We start from the raw sequence: 17,463 nt of genomic DNA on the forward strand, positions 1-17,463 counted from the left end.
CAAAGAGGCTCCAGAGAAAAGCAACCAAGCCTGTCTAGGAGATTTAAAGAAGGTGATAGCCTTGGAATTCAACTTCCACCAACCAAAGATCTGAAGCACTAGATTGTAGATGACCCAGGCTTTCAACTTTTCCATTGTCTGCTCCTCCCTTCTGCCCTTTGCCTTCTGCAGTTTTCATTCATGGTTCCTTCCACAAGAGGGGAAAGGGAAAGTGAGAGAAATTTCCATTTGGTATGACCAACTCCTTGCTATAAGTCCCAAGAAGAAGAGATGGAGACCAGATGGCAAAAACCATGGATATTTCTGGAACCACAAATAAAATTGCATGTCATCTACAAACCCAAGCAAAAACTGGTCCCTAAATGAAAAGCACTGAGTTTTGTTTAGTGGGCCATTATCCATACTCTCCCTAGTACAATTAGTACAAATAATTAGGAAGTAACCAAAATGGCACCATCATGAAGAATTAAATAGAGCAATATATTAGAAGTCAAAAAACTGAATTTTAGTTCCAGCTTTGTCTCTGTTTCACTGTATAACTGGTGGCAAGTCACTTCAACTCCTTGAGCCCCACTTCCTTCTCCATAAAACAAGCAAGAGAGTTGGTCTGGATTCTTTTAAAGGTCTCTTTCTGCTCTGATATTGTAGCTCCTGTGATTGCTGTTGGAAGGTAATGTATTTAATAAGACAGCTTCCAGACCAGCACCACCCACTGCCAAATTCTTGAGCAACAATTAGTGGAAAGGAAGAGTTGATCTAAGAGGGCCCCAACAGAGGCGGGGCAAGATGGTGGATTGGTGAGCTGTATGTTTTAGTTATTCCTCCAGGGAAGTAGGTAGAAAGCCAGGAACTGCGTGGACTGGACACCACAGAGCAATCTGACTTTGGGCATACTTCATACAACACTCATGAAAACGTGGAACTGCTGAGATCAGCGAAATCTGTAAGTTTTTGCGGCCAGGGGACTGGCACCCCTCCCTGCCAGGCTCAGTCCCGTGGGAGGAGGGGCTGTCAGCTCTGGGAAGGAGAAGGGAGAACTGCAGTGGCAGCTCTTATCGGAAACTCATTCTACTGATCCAAACTCCAACCATAGGTAGACTGAGACCAGACACCAGAGAATCTGAGAGCAGCCAGCCCAGTAGAGAGGAGACAGGCATAGAAAAAAACAGCAAGAAAAACTCCAAAATTAAAAGCGGAGGATTTTTGGAGTTCTGGTGAACATAGAAAGGGGAAGGGCAGAGCTCAGGCCCTGAGGCTCATATGCAAATCCCGAAGAAAAGCTGATCTCTCTGCCCTGTGGACCTTTCCTTAATGGCCCTAATTGCTTTGTCTCTTAGCATTTCAATAACCCATTAGATCCCTGAGGAGGGCCCCCCCCCCTTTTTTTTTAATCCTTTTTTCTTTTTCTAAAACAATTACTCTAAGAAGCCCAATACAGAAGCTTCAAAGACTTGCAATTTGGGCAGGTCAAGACAAGAGCAGAACTAAGAGAGCTCTGAGACAAAAGGCAATAATCCAGTGGCTGAGAAAATTCACTAAACACCACAACTTCCCAAGAAAAGGGGGGTGTCTGCTCACAGCCATCATCCTGGTGGACAGGAAACATTCCTGCCCATCACCAGCCCCATAGCCCAGAGCTGCCCCAGACAACCCAGTGGGACGGAAGTGCTTCAAATAACAGGCACACACCACAAAACTGGGCGTGGACATTAGCCTTCCCTGCAACCTCAGTTGATTGTCCCAGAGTTGGGAAGGTGGAGCAGTGTGAATTAACAAAGCCCCATTCAGCCATCATTTCAGCAGACTGGGAGCCTCCCTACACAGCCCAGGAGCCCAGAACCGCCCTGGGGAGACAGCACTCACCTGTGACATAGCACAGTCATCCCTCAACAGAGGACCAGGGGGTGCATGGCCTGGAAGAGGGACCCACTCGCAACTCTCAGGAGCCATACGCCAATACCAAGGACTTGTGGGTCAGTAGCAGAGACAAACTGTGGCAGGACTGAACTGAAGGATTAGACTATTGCAGCAGCTTTAAAACTCCAGGATTACCAGGGATATTTGATTGTTAGAGCCACCCCCCCTCCCTGACTGCCCAGAAACACACCCCATATACAGGGCAGGCAACACCAACTACACACGCAAGCTTGGTACACCAATTGGACCCCACAAGACTCACTCCCCCACTCACCACAAAGGCAAAGCAGGGGAGAACTGGCTTGTGGAGAACAGGTGGCTTGTGGATGCCACCTGCTGGTTAGTTAGAGAAAGTGTACTCCACAAAGCTGTAGATCTGATAAATTAGAGATAAGGACTTCAATTGGTCTACAAATCCTAAAAGAACCCTAACAAGTCAAGCAAATGCCAAGAGGCCAAAAACAACAGAAAATTATAAAGCATATGAAAAAAACAGACGATATGGATAACCCAAGCCCAAGCACCCAAATCAAAAGATCAGAAGAGACACAGCACCTAGAGCAGCTACTCAAAGAACTAAAGATGAACAATGAGACCATAGTACAGGATACAAAGGATATCAAGAAGACCCTAGAAGAACATAAAGAAGACATTGCAAGACTAAATAAAAAAATAGATGATCTTATGGAAATTAAAGAAACTGTTGACCAAATTAAAAAGATTTTGGATACTCATAGTACAAGACTAGAGGAAGTTGAACAACGAATCAGTGACCTGGAAGATGACAGAATGGAAAATGAAAGCATAAAAGAAAGAATGGGGAAAAAAATAGAATAAATCGAAACAGACCTCAGGGATATGATCGATAATATAAAATGTCTGAATATAAGACTCATTGGTGTTCCAGAAGGGGAAGAAAAGGGTAAAGGTCTAGGAAGAGTATTCAAAGAAATTGTTGGGGAAAACTTCCCAAATCTTCTAAACAACGTAAATACACAAATCATAAATGCTCAGCGAACTCCAAATAGAATAAATCCAAATAAACCCACTCCGAGACATAAGAGGGCCCCAACACTGTCTACCTTGAAAGAAAATCTCACGCTAGTTCATACAACTTTGAGAAGTCCCACAAACTTATTTACACTGCAGTTCCCCATGTGGAAAACAGATGATAGCATCTGCATATAGTCATTCATCATTCATTTCCTCAGCAAGAATATATTGATCCCCTCTAGTATGCCAGGCCTTGTTCCAGGCACCAAGGATATAGACATGAACAAAACCTCTGCCCTCATGGAGCTTATAATCGTAAGAGATCATAAACAAGTACACAGATAGACAAACAGGCTTTCACACAGTACTAAGTGCTATGAGGAAGGTAATGGGGGTAGGAGCTGGAGTGTGGTTGGTGGCAGATGCTTTAGGACATGCCAGGACATGAAGAAATGTTTGATTTAAGACCTGAAATATGAGGAGCTGCACAAAGAACCAAGAAAAGATGGAAATGGTCAGGGTCAACAGCAGACACAAAGGCCTCAGTCCAAAACAAAACAAAAACAAAGCTTTCTTTGATCTCACATTCCCACATGTCCCTTCAGCTTTCAGTCCTTTTCTTTTCTCCCCCTTCAGAGCAAAGCTTTTCAAAAGTCTTACCTACAGGCATCATCTCCTCTTCCTCGCCTCCCATTCTAAACCCATCCCAATCAGAAATTTCCCATCATTCCACTAAAAATATGAAGGTCAAACAAAGGAATTCCCATCCTGCCAAATTCAATGGTCACTTCTCCATCTTCTTTTACTTTAACTCTAAGAAGCATTTAACACAGATGACCACATTCCCTCTCTTGAAACACTCTCTGGACTTGCCAGCCTACTTCGCTAACCTTACTCCTCTTTCTGGTCTCTAAATGTCCCCAGATTAAGTTTTCTATACCCTCTTTTCTCTTCGATCTACAACTTCTCCTTTGGAGACTACCTCTTAATACCAGCGATATGCCACGAACTCCCAAATTTTGATCCACAGACCTGACCTTTCCTCTAAATTTCAGTCTTGTGTAGTCATTACCACTGGGGTGTCTCACAGGTGTGGCAAACTTCACACAGTCAGAACAAAACCTTTGCTTTCTACCCTGCCGTCCCATCTCAGAAGATGGCATCACCACTTACCTGCGGCTCAGACCTGAAACCTTGGAGTCAAACTTGATTTTACTTTCCCCATATTCATTCCATTAGTAGGCTCTGTACTCTATCTCAAAAACATAAGCTATCCAGAAAAGTTTTGGTAATGGATGGTGGGATGGTAGCACCACACTGTGAACATAATTAACAGCACTGAATTATATATTTGAATGAGGTTAAAAGGGGAAATTTTAGGATGTATATATAGTACTAGAATAAAATTATTTTTAAAAATCCATGGAACTGCACAAGACACTGAATCCTAAAGTAAACCATGGTCTATAGTTAATAGTACAATATAAAAACATGCTTTCATCAATTGTAACAAATGTTCCACACCAATGCAAGGTGTTGATAATAAGGTGGAATCCTATATTTTATGCATGATTATTCTGTAATCCACAACTTCCCTAATAAAAAAAAAATAAGCCTTCCTATGGGATCTAAAAGACAAATGCACAAAACATAATGAGAAATCCGTAGTTTTGGACTCATAATGTATAAACACAAAATTTATAACAAGAACTACATAAAGGTGGGGTGATGGGTGGGTACAGCAACATAGTTTTGTATATCCTATTGGAATTAAGCTGGTACCAAAGCAAACCTATTGTTACAGTTTTTGATTGTTAAATTTAAGCCCCATGGTAACTACAAAGAAAATATTGGAGAATGTGCAAGCACACAGGTAGAAATTAAAGTACAGGTTGCCATTGGTGGAGGGCAAGGGGAATAGGGAGTTAATGCAAAATGGGTGTAGGGTTTCTGTTTAGGGAGATGGGAAAGTTTTAGTAATGGAAGGTTGGGAGGGTACTGCAATATTGTGAATATGATTAATCCCACTGAAAGGTATGCTTAGGAGTGGGTGAGAGGGGAAAGTTTATGTTGTATATATGTCACCACACAAAAAAAGAGCAACTAAAGAGACAATGACAATTAAAGGAAATACATGATCCTAGATGGGATCTAACAAGGGAGGAGAGAAGGCTCAAAAGGACATCACTGGGATTAGAGGGCTTGGGAGGATCTAAGATGGCAGCATAAAGAGGAGTGGAAGCTAGTTAGTCCCCCTGGAACAACTAATAAAAAAACAGGAATAACTAGTAAATAATCCAGAATAACTGTGGGGGGACAAATGTGACTGTCCACTCATCATACACCAACCTGAACTGGGAGGAATGCCCAAGATCACAGCATAAAATCTGTAAGTAAAAACTGCGGATCCAAGCCGGGAGACCCCTCCCCCACACAGCCTGAGCTGCAAAGCCTCGTGGTGCCAGAGAGACGCTCCCTCCCAGCAAGCAAATATAGCTCAGCTGAGCTCCAACTGGGGTTTTAAATAACAAGCGTGGACTGCTTGCTACAAGCTATGAATCCCTAACAAGAAGACAGAGGCTTTGGGTGACACTGACCTTGGAGAGCTGGAGGGTGGCCATGGACTGGCCCTGAAGGGGGCTTTCTGTCCCTGTTTCAGCTCAGTGGAGAAAGCCTCAGCCATTTTCAGTTCCCAGTGCTCTAACCCAGACAAGGGTGGAGGTAGCACAGGCAGAGTCTATTCAAATGCTAATTACCTCTCCCTAGGGGGGTTATCTTCCCTAAAAGGAAAAGGCTGGGGCCCAGCTCTACTACCTGCCTTCCATTAAGAACCAGACCCCAGAGCCTGGCGGAAAACAGCCACAGGCCACACCTCCTGTGCCAGTTTGAATATATTGTGTCTCCCAAATGCCATCATCTCTGATGTAATCTTGTGTGGGCAGACATTATCAGTGTTGATTAGACTGTAATTCTTTGAGTGTTTTTTTGGAATGCACCCCACATAGCTAGGGATGATGACTCTGATTGGATAATTTCCATTGAGGTAATTGCTCTGCCCATTTGGGGTGGGCCTAAGTTGATCAGTGGAGCCATATAAATGAGCTGACATAATAGAAGGAACACAGTGCAGCTGTGAGTGACATTTTGAAGAGGAGCTACAGCCAAGAGGGACACTTTGAAGAAAGCAGAGGAGCTGCAGATGAGAGACAGTTTGAAGACGGCTGTTGAAAGCAGACTCTTGCTCCGGAGAAGCTGAGAGAGGACAAATACCCCAAGTGCAACTAAGAGTGACATTTTTGAGGAACTGCAGCCTAGAGAGGAATGTCCTGGGAGAAAGCCATTTTGAAACCAGAACTTTGGAGCAGATGCCAGCCATGTGCCTTCCCAGCTAACAGAGGTTTTCCAGGCACCATTGGCCATCTGCCAGTGAAGGTCCCAATTGCTGATGTGTTACCTTGGATACTTTATGGCCTTAAGACTGTAACTGTGTAACCAAATAAACCCCCTTTTATAATTACCAATCCGTCTCTGGTGTTTTGCATTCCAGCAGCATTAGAAAACTAGGACACCTCCTTATACCAGTCTGCTGGGCAGAAAAGCACAGTGACCTGAGGCCTCACAGGGTGTATCAATTTTCTAAGACACACCCTCAGGAAAACCGGATACTGAATAGTTCTTCCTTCTGGAACCGCAGCCCATTTTGGTCTGGGAAAACCTGATTGGGGTAACCAAGGAAGCCATGCCTAGACAACAGAAAACTATAACCTACACTAAGAAAAATGAAGTTATGGCCCAGTCAAAGGAACAAACTTGCACTTCAACTGAGATACAGGAATTTAAACAACTAATAATAGGTCAATTCAAAAAGTTTAAGGAAGATACGGTGAAAGAGCTGAACCACATAATGAAAACACTGGGCATACATAAGTTAGAAATTGAAAGTTTGAAGAACCAACTGGCAGAATCTATGGAAAGGAAAGGCACAATACAAGAGATGAAAGACAATGGAAACACAACAGCAGATCTCAAGAGGCAGAAGAAAACACTCAGGAACTGGAGAACAAGACATGTGAAAGCTTACACACAAGAACAGATAGAGAAAAGAATGGAAAAATATGAGCAACATTTCCAGGAATTAAATGACAACACGAAACACAGCAATGTACGTGTCATTGGTGTCCCAGAAGGAAAAGGGAAAGGAAAAGGGGCAGAAGAAATAATAGAGGAAGTAATCAATGAAAATTTTCCCTCTCTTACGAAAGATAAAAAATTACGGATCCAAGAAGTGCAGCATACCCCAAAAAGAATAGATCTGAATAGACCTATGCCAAGACACTTAATAATCAGATTATCAAACATCAAAGACAAAGAGAGAATCCTGAAGGCAGCAAGAGAAAAGTGATCCATCACGTACAAAGGAAGCTTGATAAGACTATGTGCGGATTTTTCAATAGAAATCATGGAGGCAAGAAGGAAGTGGGGTGATATATTTAAGATACTGAAAGAGAAAAACCACCAACCAAGAATTCTATATCCGGCAAAACTGTTCTTCAAATATGAGGGAGAGCTTAAAATATTCTCTGACAAACAGACAATGACAGAGTTTGTGAACAAGATACCTGCTCTACAGGAAACACTAAAGGAAGCACTGCAGACAGAAAGGAAAAGACAGGAGTGAGAGGTTTGGAAAACAATTTTGGGAGATAGTAGCACAGCAATGTAAGTACACTGAACAAAGATGACTGTGAGTATGGTTGAAAGAGGAAAGTTAGGACCATGTGGGACACCAGAAGGATAGAGGAAAGATCAAGACTGGGACTGTATAACTCAGTGAAACCTAGGGTGCTCAATGATTGTAATAAAAGGCACAAATATGTTTTTACATGAGGAAGAACAAATGAATGTCAACATTGCAAGGTGTTAAAAATAGGTGGGATTGGGGGTAAAATACCATCAATGCAAAGTAGAGACTATAATTAACTGAAACATTGTATTACGCTTCCTTTACTATAACAAAGGCAATATACCAAAGCTAAATGCATATGGTGGGTGGGAACACAGGGGAAGGATATGGAACTCCTGGCACTGGTGATGTTGTCTGACTCTTTTCTACTTTAGTTTAACGCTATCTTTCCTTTTCTTGCCTTCTACTGTCATTTTTTTTTCTCTCTCTCTTTTTCTTTTTCTTTTGTCTCTCTACCTTCTTTGACTCTTCCTCCTCCTTTGTGGAAGTGGAGATGTCCTTATATAGATAGTGGCGATAGTGTGGAATACATAATAAATGACTATACAGGGAACCAATGATTGTCTGCTTAGGACCAGAATGTATGGTATGTGAACAAAACCATCCTAAAAGAAATGGGTTGATGAAGAAACCCTGAGGGCACTATATTGAGTGAAATAAAACAGACACATAAAGGCAAATATTTCAGGGTCTCACTGGTATGAACTAACTATAATATGTAAACTCATAGACATGAAATATAAGTTACCAAGATATAGAATGAGGCTAATGAATGGGGAGTGGTTTCTTATTATGAGCAGAATGTTCAACTAGGGTGAACATAAATATTTGGAAATGGACAGGGGTGATGGTAGCATGTTGTGAGAATAACTAACAGTGCTGAAAAGTGTGTCAAGGTGGTGGAAAGGGTAAGCTCAGAGTCATGCATGTCACCAGAAGGAAAAGTAGTGGTTAAAATATGGGAATGTATAAAATAGTGAATCTTGTGGTGGACAATGTCCTTGATTAACTATACAAATATTAGAAATCTCTCTCACGAACTAGAACAAACGTATGACACTATAACTAGAAGTTAACAATAGAGAGGCATATGGAAAAAATATATACCTATTGCAAACTATATACTACAGTTAGTAGTATTTTAGCATTCTTTCATCAACAGTAACAAATGTAGTAATCCAAAACTATGAATCAATAATGGAGGGGGGCATGGTTAGGGGTATGGGAGGATCTGAATTTCCTTTTTTTGTCTTTATTTCTTTTCTGGAGTAATGAAAATGTTCTAAAAATTGAAAAAAAATAATTATTAATTGTGTTGATGGATGCACAGGTGTATGATGGTACCATGGGCAACTGATAGTAACTTTGGATCTTTGGATAGTTGTATGGTATGTGAACAATTTCAATTTAAAAAAAATATGGTATATTCTGGGGGGAAAAAAAGGACATCATCGGGACATATGTAAAAATTGGAATACAGACTGTAAGCTTTCTATCAATGTTAAATTTCTTGAGCCTGATAACTGAAATTACAGTGGATACTTACATGAATATTCTTGCTCTTAGGAAACATGCATGGTAATATTAAGTGTTCAAGGAGCATATTGTATACATAAGTGGGGATGGGTGGACAGAGAGAGAGAGAGACTGATGCAAAGAATGATACCTCAAAGGTGACAAAATGTTAAAATTGGTGGATCTTGATATCTGGGGGAATAGGAATATGTTGGAGTATGTATGGGGTTTATATTATTTTTGTAACTAGCCTTTTGTAACTATACCACCATTTCTACTACTACCACCTGAATCCAAGTCACTGTCAATTATAGGTTGCCTGAACTTCTGCAAGTCTCTTTTTTTTAAAACTAATTATTTAATTAACTTTTGATACAGCTAGTGCACGCTTATAGTAAAAATTCAATTTAAAAACTATATAGTAAAAATATCCCCTTCCACCCCAAATCTCCTAATTCCCCTCCCCAAAGTCAATCACCGTTTCTTGTATTTTTATGTATACTTTGGGAGATGTTCTATAAAAGTACAGAAATATATGATTGTCTACACATATTGTGCTTTTTTTTCCTTTCTACACAATTGATTATCACACTATACATACAGTTCTGTACTTTGGAAATTGTTCCAAACATCTGCCTGATCCTTTTTAATGGATGCAAAATATTCCACTGTGTGAATGTACTTTTATTTATTTAACCTGCCCTTTACAGATGGTTTCTTTTGTTATTACAGACAATGCTGCCATAAACATCCTTGTTTCTGTTTCTTAAGCAACAGAGCTCAGAACTATACATAGCTGGTTCCTTTCATTATTCAGGTTATCCATCCAAAATCACCTTTTCAGAGAAGCCTTCCCTGACCACCCACTCAATTTCATGGTACCTATTTTATCGTCTTAATAGCACTTCCCATAATCTGAAATTATCTTGTTCCATATATTTATTTGATAGCTATTAACCCAACTAGAACATAAATTCTTGAGTTCAGGGACTTTGTTTCCCTCATTCACTGCTTAATAAATATTTGGTGAATGAATGAAAAGGCTTTATGTTACTGGCATAAGTGGGAGAAGTGGCTTGAGATGAGGGTGGAGAGGAAGGCAGGGCCAAAATTGTGTAGGGTCTTATGGGGATGGTAAAAGAGTTTGAATTTTATTCTGGATGTAAGAAGTGACCATTAGAGGACTGGAGGATTTCAAGCAGGGGAGGGCCATGATCTGATTTACTTTATAAAGATTCCAATTTGGCTGACTGTGGAGAATGGATCGTGGGGTTATGATCCAAGTAATTAATGGGGAACAGAATTACAGGACTAGAAGGAAGTGATGCTGTCCATCCCTCTGTCTTCAGGAAGCTCTGCCCACAAACCTCTCCCAGATGGACACGAATCCAAAAAGTTTCCAGAATTCCCAGGGACAGAGACTTGCTAGCACGCCTCAGGTGGCCAGGGACCCAGAGGTGACTCTGCCTGTGGAACAGCAATGGATTAGGACAGGATAAGTGTCAGATGAAGGCCCCTTTTGGCAGGTGGAGGGTCAGACTTCCCCAAAAGGCACAGCTTTAGCTATGAAGCAGTCAGAGATTTCTGGGTCAGTCTGAAAATCAGTGGTCTGGAAAAGTAGACAGGACTATCTCCATGAGGGTAAAGACACCAGGCATGGACAAACTGCTTCTGTTAGGAGCCCAAAGCACTTCAAATAATTCATTTTAATTCAGTTATTTTCAACCTCAGCTCCAAAAGGTGGCAAAGATTTGGCAGGAACAATAAAAGTTAATGTTTATTGAATGCTTAGTAAGCGCCAGGTGCTATCTGCTGAATCCTCCAATTGACCCACTGGCAGAAATTAAACATTATCATTCCAGTTTCAAAGATGAAGAAAATCCAAAGCACAGAGAGGTAACTAATATTAGTTGAGCACCACCAATGTGAGGTTCTAGCCAGGAACTTTGCCAACATCATCTTTCAGGATTCCACAAAAGCCTTGCAAGATGGGCAAGTGTTCCCATTTTACAGGTGAAGAATCCAAGGCTCAGAGGCATTAAGTAACTTGTCAAAGACCAGGAGGCAAAAAATTGGTCATCCTAGGGTTGGGCCAACTCTTGCATTCTGCTTACCCCACTCCATCCAAAACTGAAATCAGGGGGAATCAAGACTAAAGCCAGGTCTTCTGGCTTCTTGATTGTGTTCTAGCCTCTGTATGTCTCTACCTGCTAGGAGCAAATAGAAAGCTTCACATGGGTTCTCTTATCCAAAGGAATGGCAGGCATAAAACCAACCCATGCTGGGGCACAGGAGCACTGACAATTATGACAAGCTGCCATTCCCCAGTCATTAGTACAACTGAGCTGCTTCTTGCTTGAGGTGACAAGCCCCATAACACCTTATGACTGTTTGCTCTTTCAGGAATGCCTGCAGAAACCACCATGGCCATTTGCTCCATGATCATGGGTGGAGTGTTTGCAAGGTTTCCTAACCTGAAAGTGTGTTTTGCACATGGAGGTAAGAACCTTCCTTTCCAGCCATCGTTTTAGTCATAAAGTATATAATGGTTTGGAGACAAAATCCATTTTTGCAGGTGAGTTTAGTTTGGTTGGCAGTTTTTGTTTTGTTGATTTTTATTTAAATCCCTCAAAAAGATCATGACCTCTCCAGTTTTCCATAGTCCCTACCATTCCTTGTTTATGGATAGGCCTAAAACACACACACATATATAACATCAAACTATACATGTTATTCTCTAACCTGGTTTTCCTGCTCAGCATATACAAGACATCTTTCCATGTCAGTAAATATAGAGCTCCAACATTTTTGATAGCTGCATATATATATATGTGCCATCATAATTCAGACATTCCTCAACCCAGAGATAGGTTGTCTCTGTATTTTGCTAATAAAGTCATGCTGTATTTGAGACCCTTGACTACATATCTTTACATACTTGTCTTTTCTCTTTAGGATAAATTTCTCAAGTCTGAATTCCTAGATGATTTCATGTTATTTCTCCTGGAAATTGAATTTCCCAGAATTTGGAAGCCAATATGTCCTGTGTAAATACTGTTATCCAGATGGGCTCAAGTAACTTCTTACATACAACGTTAGAACTGAAAGGAATCCTTTCCAATCAACTCTAGCCCCTCAGTAATGTGTTTTATTTGCAGGTGGCGCCTTCCCCTTCACAGTGGGAAGAATATCCCATGGATTTAGCATGCGCCCAGATCTGTGTGCCCAGGACAATCCAACCAACCCAAAGAAATACCTTGGTACCTTTTACATGGATTCCTTGGTTCATGATCCTCTGGCTCTCAAGCTGTTAACAGAAGTCATAGGAAAGGTAAGCCCAGACTGCCATTCAGATTGCTTATGGGAGCAGAGTGCTGGATCAGCAACTCGTTAATTGACCTTCTTTCAGAAGATGGATGGAAGAAAAGGCACTAGAAGAAAGGAGACAGTGAGATTTGAGATTAGATCTGCTTGCACAGGGGATCCTCTCCAGGACCCCTCTCAACACAGAGTATATATTACCAGAAAATTTTTATGCATGCCAGAGAAATCTCAGATAATCCACAGGCCTGGGTATGTCCCCCAGGCCAAGCTTCTTCCTTGGGGACATCCCTGTACCTGTACAAAAAGATAGGTGGCAATGTGTTAAGCAGGGAAGAGCCACCAGTCAGATTTACCTAGGTTAAAATCCTTGCTCTACCTGTCATTATGAACACAATCGTCCTCATCCTCTAAATGGAGACAAGTGGAACATTAGAGAGGGAGAAGAATGCAGTGCTGAGAAACGGCACTCAATACACAGGCAGCAATCAAGATGGTAAAGAGTCTGGGTTCCATGCTCTAAAATTTCTTCCTGGTACAATATGGCCTAAGTTTTGAAAATGATTCTTGCTTGATCGAAAAGATCATTACAGTGGCACTTGAAACTCCATAAGGAAAAGTCTTTCCTCTGTTGTGGTCTGATAGCTAGCCTATCTTGATGGCACCTCCACTTTTATGCATCTTTGGAAATGCTAACTCAGCAAATTAGACAAGTTTTAGGGCAAAGGCCAGTTTGAATTAGTGAAAAGTCTGAAATATTTTCTATTCCAATTCTGTTATAATACTTCCAAATTTCTCTTGAAGATTTCCCAGTTTTCACAAGCAAAAGTGTTTTAGGATTTCTTAAAGAATATGGATATATTAAAAGATTTCCAACACACTACTTGGGTTGAAATTAGACCCTAAGGTTTTCGAAATTTTGTTTAGCAGAAAAAGAGTCCTGTTATTTGGAAGATGAAAGTCATTTTCTGTCTCCACAATGGATAGTCACCTCTCTTTATAGCTGTTTATCTGGTTTGAGAAAATCACTAGACTATAACTGTTAAACATTCTAGTTAAGTAATTATTTATGTGGTTAAGCTGTGTCTTTGAGCCTTCCAGCTTTTGTGTTGTCTCTGTAGAGATGGGTGGTTAGCAGCTGGTTATGACTTGCTATTGGTTGGAGGGAGGGGCGATGGGGAGATGTTTCCATGAAACTACGAAGGAGAGAAGATGAAAGAGTGGCTCTTGTGGAGAGACGTTGTGAGATTCTGGACTTAGAGTAACGGAGGTGGGAGGAGTGGCATGGAATTGGGGAAACCATCATTTTCATTACCTCCCCATCAAGCCTGGTATACTCCCCTGGTATTCTTGGAAGTGGTAACAACAGAAGACAACACCCTTGGCAAATACAACACCCACCCTTATTAAGGATACTATCAAGACCTTTAAATACCATCTTGGGCAATACACATTAGCCAGGGAGCCAAAGCAGAAGAGGAAATGCCTCATAATAACCAATGGATAGTGTAGTTGATAAGCACATGTGTATGAACACCTTTTGAGAACCTCCAGAATAACTCAGAAGGCATTCAACAAAGTTGGTGGTACTAAGATCTTGCATTCAAACTGTGAAGACTTGAACTAACACAATTTGGGCATCAAAAGCAAATGTGACCTCATTTTATGTAACCTCACAGGCTGGTGAATCCAGGACACTTCAGCAATATATATTAATAATTTAGGATTGTATTGAAATTAGTAATGCCTCCTCGTTCTAGGTATATTCACTTCAGCAAATTCTCTTTCAAAATCAATCCCCAAAACAAACTGGCTAAGAAAAGTGCAAGCATGACAGCTGGGCTAGAGAGCAACCTGTCCAATGAGAGCAAGAGGATAGAATGCTGTAGAGTGAGGTCCTTAGGGGGAAAAATTAGAACCAATGGAATATTTGATGTGTTTGAGAGTTTGACTGGAAGCTTTCCCTCTAAGATTGGGAATGAGACAAGGATGCCCACTATCACCACTATTATTCAACATTGTGCTAGAAGTTATAGCTAGAGAAATTTGGCAAGATGAAAAAATAAAAGGCATCCAAACTGGAAAGGAAAATGTAAAACTGTCATTATTTGCAGATAATATGATCTTATATTTGGAAAATCCTGAGAAATCAACAAAAAAGCAACTTGAGATTAAAAATTCAGCAAAGTGGCAGGATAGAAGGTTAATACACAAAAGTCAGTAATGTTCCTATATACTAATAACCTAAGAGAAGCGGCAATAAGAAAAAAATTCCATTCACAATAGCAACTAAAGAAATCAAGTACCTGGAATAAACTTAACCAAAGATGTAAAAGACCTCTACACAAAAAATTACAAAACTCTACTAAAAGAAATCAAAGAGGACCTAACTATAAATAGGTGGAAAGATACTCTGTGTTCATGGATAGGAACGCTAAACATCATTAAAATATCAATTCTACCCAAAATGATCTATAGATTCAATGCAATTCCAATCAAAATTCCTACAACCTACTTTGCAGACTTGGAAAAGCTAGGTATCAAATTTATTTGGAAGGAAAAGGGGCCTCAAATTGCCAAAAACCTTCTAAAAAAGAACGAAGTGGGAGGACTTACACTTCCAGACTTAGAAGAAGCCCACTATAAAGCCACAGTGGTCACAATAGCATGGTACTGGCACAAAGAAACATACTGATTGATGGCATTGAATTAAGAGTTTAGAAACAGACCCCCAGATCTATAGTTGACTGATTTTTGATAAAGCCCCCAAAACCAATGAACTGGGACAGAATAGACTCTTCAACAAATGGTGCCATGAAAACTGGATATCCATATCCAAAAGAATGAGAGAGGACCCCATCACATCCTATACAAAATTTAATTCAAAGTGAATCAAAGGCATCAACATAAGAGACAGTACCATAAAACCCCTAGAAGATAATGTAGAGAAACATCTTCAAGACCTAGTAATGAGGTCTCTTCTTAGACCTTACATCTGAAGTGCAAGCAACAAAAGAAGAAATAGATAAATGGGAACTTCTCAAAATTAAAAGCTTCTGTGCCTCAAAGTACTTTGTCAAAAAGGTGAAAACGGAGCCAACTCAATGGGAGACAATATTTAGAAACCATATATCTGATAAGAGACTGATATGCAGCATACATAAAGAAATCCTACAACTCAACAATAGTACAAACAGCCCAATTATAAAATGGGCAAAAGATATGAAAAGACATTTTTCTGAAGAAGGAATACAAATGGCTAAAAAACACATGAAAAAATGTTCATCTTCACTGCTATTAGGGAAATGCAAATCAAAACCACAATGAGGTATCATCTCACACCAATAAAAATGACTGCATTAAACAAACAGGAAACTACAAATGCTGGAGAGGATGTGGAGAAACTGGAACTCTTATTCATTGCTGGTGAGAATGTATAATGGTACAGCTGCTGTGGAAGACAGTTTGGTGGTTCCTCAGAAAATTAGATATTGAATTACCCTATGATCCAGCAATTCCACTTCTCATTATATACCCAGAAGATCTGAAAGCAGTGACATGAACAAGTATTTGCCAGCCAATTTCATAATGGCATTGTTCACAATTGCCAGGAGATGGAAACAATCCAAGTGTCCTTCAACAGATGAGTGGATAAACAAAATGTGGTATATACATATGACGGAATACTATGCAGCAGTGAGGAACAAGGTCCTGAAACATGATAACAAGGATGAATCTTGAAGACATAATGTTGAGTGAAATAAATCAGACACAAAAGGAAAGATATTGTATGTTACCACTAAAATGAACTCCCTGAACAATGTAAAATCAGTGTCTTATAATGCAGAATATAGGGTATCCAGAGATAGAAAGAAGCTAGTGAAGGGGAAATAATTACCTAATATGTACCGACTGTTTATAAGGGTGAAATTAGAGGTATGGAACTGGACAGGAGTGATGATAGTTTGTTAATGAGATTATAAGTGTCAGTGCCACACTGAAGGTGAACATGATTGAAAGTGGGTGGTTAAAGACATGTATCCCACAGATAAGGACTACAAATGTAGATAGGTGCGTGAATGATCAACTTCTAAGCTTTGACTGCATGGTTCTTTGATGCCAGCCATGTGCCTTACCAGCTAACAGAGGTTTTCTGGATGCCATTGGCCATCCTCCAGTGAAGGTACCCAATTGTTGATGCATTACCTTGGACACTTGATGGCCTTAAGACTGTAACTGTGTAACCAAATAAACCCCCTTTATAAAAGCCAGTCCATTTCTGGTGTTTTGCATTCCGGCAGCACTAGCAAACTAGGACACACTCCCTCTCTCTTTCTCTCTCTTATTGGATTCCCTGTTTCCTGAAACCCATGATTTTCCTCTTTCTCAGTTCCTTTCTTCATTTTGGTGAACTCTCTGAGAAAGGGAGCACAGGAGGTAAAAAATTTTGAAATCCTCATTATCAAAAAATGTCTTCATTCTTCTATACAATTAGTTAAGAATCTGGTATAGAACCCTGGGTTGGAATGTTTTCCCTCAGAAATTTAAAGACATTGTTCCACTGTATTCTGGTTTCTAGTGTTGCTGCTGATTAATTTAATGTCATTTTAATACTTAAAACTTTGTATAAAACCTGTTTTTCTCCCTCTTCCCAATTCAAAAACTGATTTTCTCTTTTTGCCCTGAAATTCCACAATGACATCACTTGATGTGAGTCCATTTTCGCCCATTATGCTGGGCATTTGATGGATCATTTCAATCTGTAATTTTTCTTAAATTATTTCTGACTTCTTTTCTCTTTTTTCTCTTTAAGGAACACCATTATTCTAACATTGGAACTTATCTTTATTCTTCTTTATATCCTACCTCTTTGAGTTTTTATTTTACTTTCTGGGAAATTTCCTCAATTTTATTGAGGAACTTTCTAGTTTGTCTGTGCATTTTCTTTTAATTTCCAAGAACTTGTTGTTGAT

At 40.1% G+C, this 17,463-nt stretch overlaps 1 protein-coding gene and 1 long non-coding RNA gene across 3 annotated transcripts in view; one reads left to right on the top strand and one right to left on the bottom strand.

Annotated features, from left to right (window-relative positions):
• The window catches only part of ACMSD (aminocarboxymuconate semialdehyde decarboxylase), a 128,813-nt gene that overhangs the window by 48,336 nt on the left and 63,014 nt on the right, over window positions 1-17,463 (top strand). For both annotated transcript variants that reach the window (XM_037850032.1, XM_037850033.1), the window contains 2 exons: window positions 11,573-11,668; window positions 12,328-12,500. In XM_037850032.1, the coding sequence (XP_037705960.1) occupies window positions 11,573-11,668; window positions 12,328-12,500 (269 nt within the window). The remainder of the gene's footprint in view (window positions 1-11,572; window positions 11,669-12,327; window positions 12,501-17,463) is intronic.
• LOC119544579 overlaps window positions 1-17,463 on the bottom strand; it is a 94,865-nt gene that overhangs the window by 2,606 nt on the left and 74,796 nt on the right. The window lies entirely within an intron of this gene.

The sequence above is a fragment of the Choloepus didactylus genome, chromosome 9 (genome assembly GCF_015220235.1).
Source record: "Choloepus didactylus isolate mChoDid1 chromosome 9, mChoDid1.pri, whole genome shotgun sequence".
Taxonomy (NCBI): domain Eukaryota; kingdom Metazoa; phylum Chordata; class Mammalia; order Pilosa; family Megalonychidae; genus Choloepus; species Choloepus didactylus.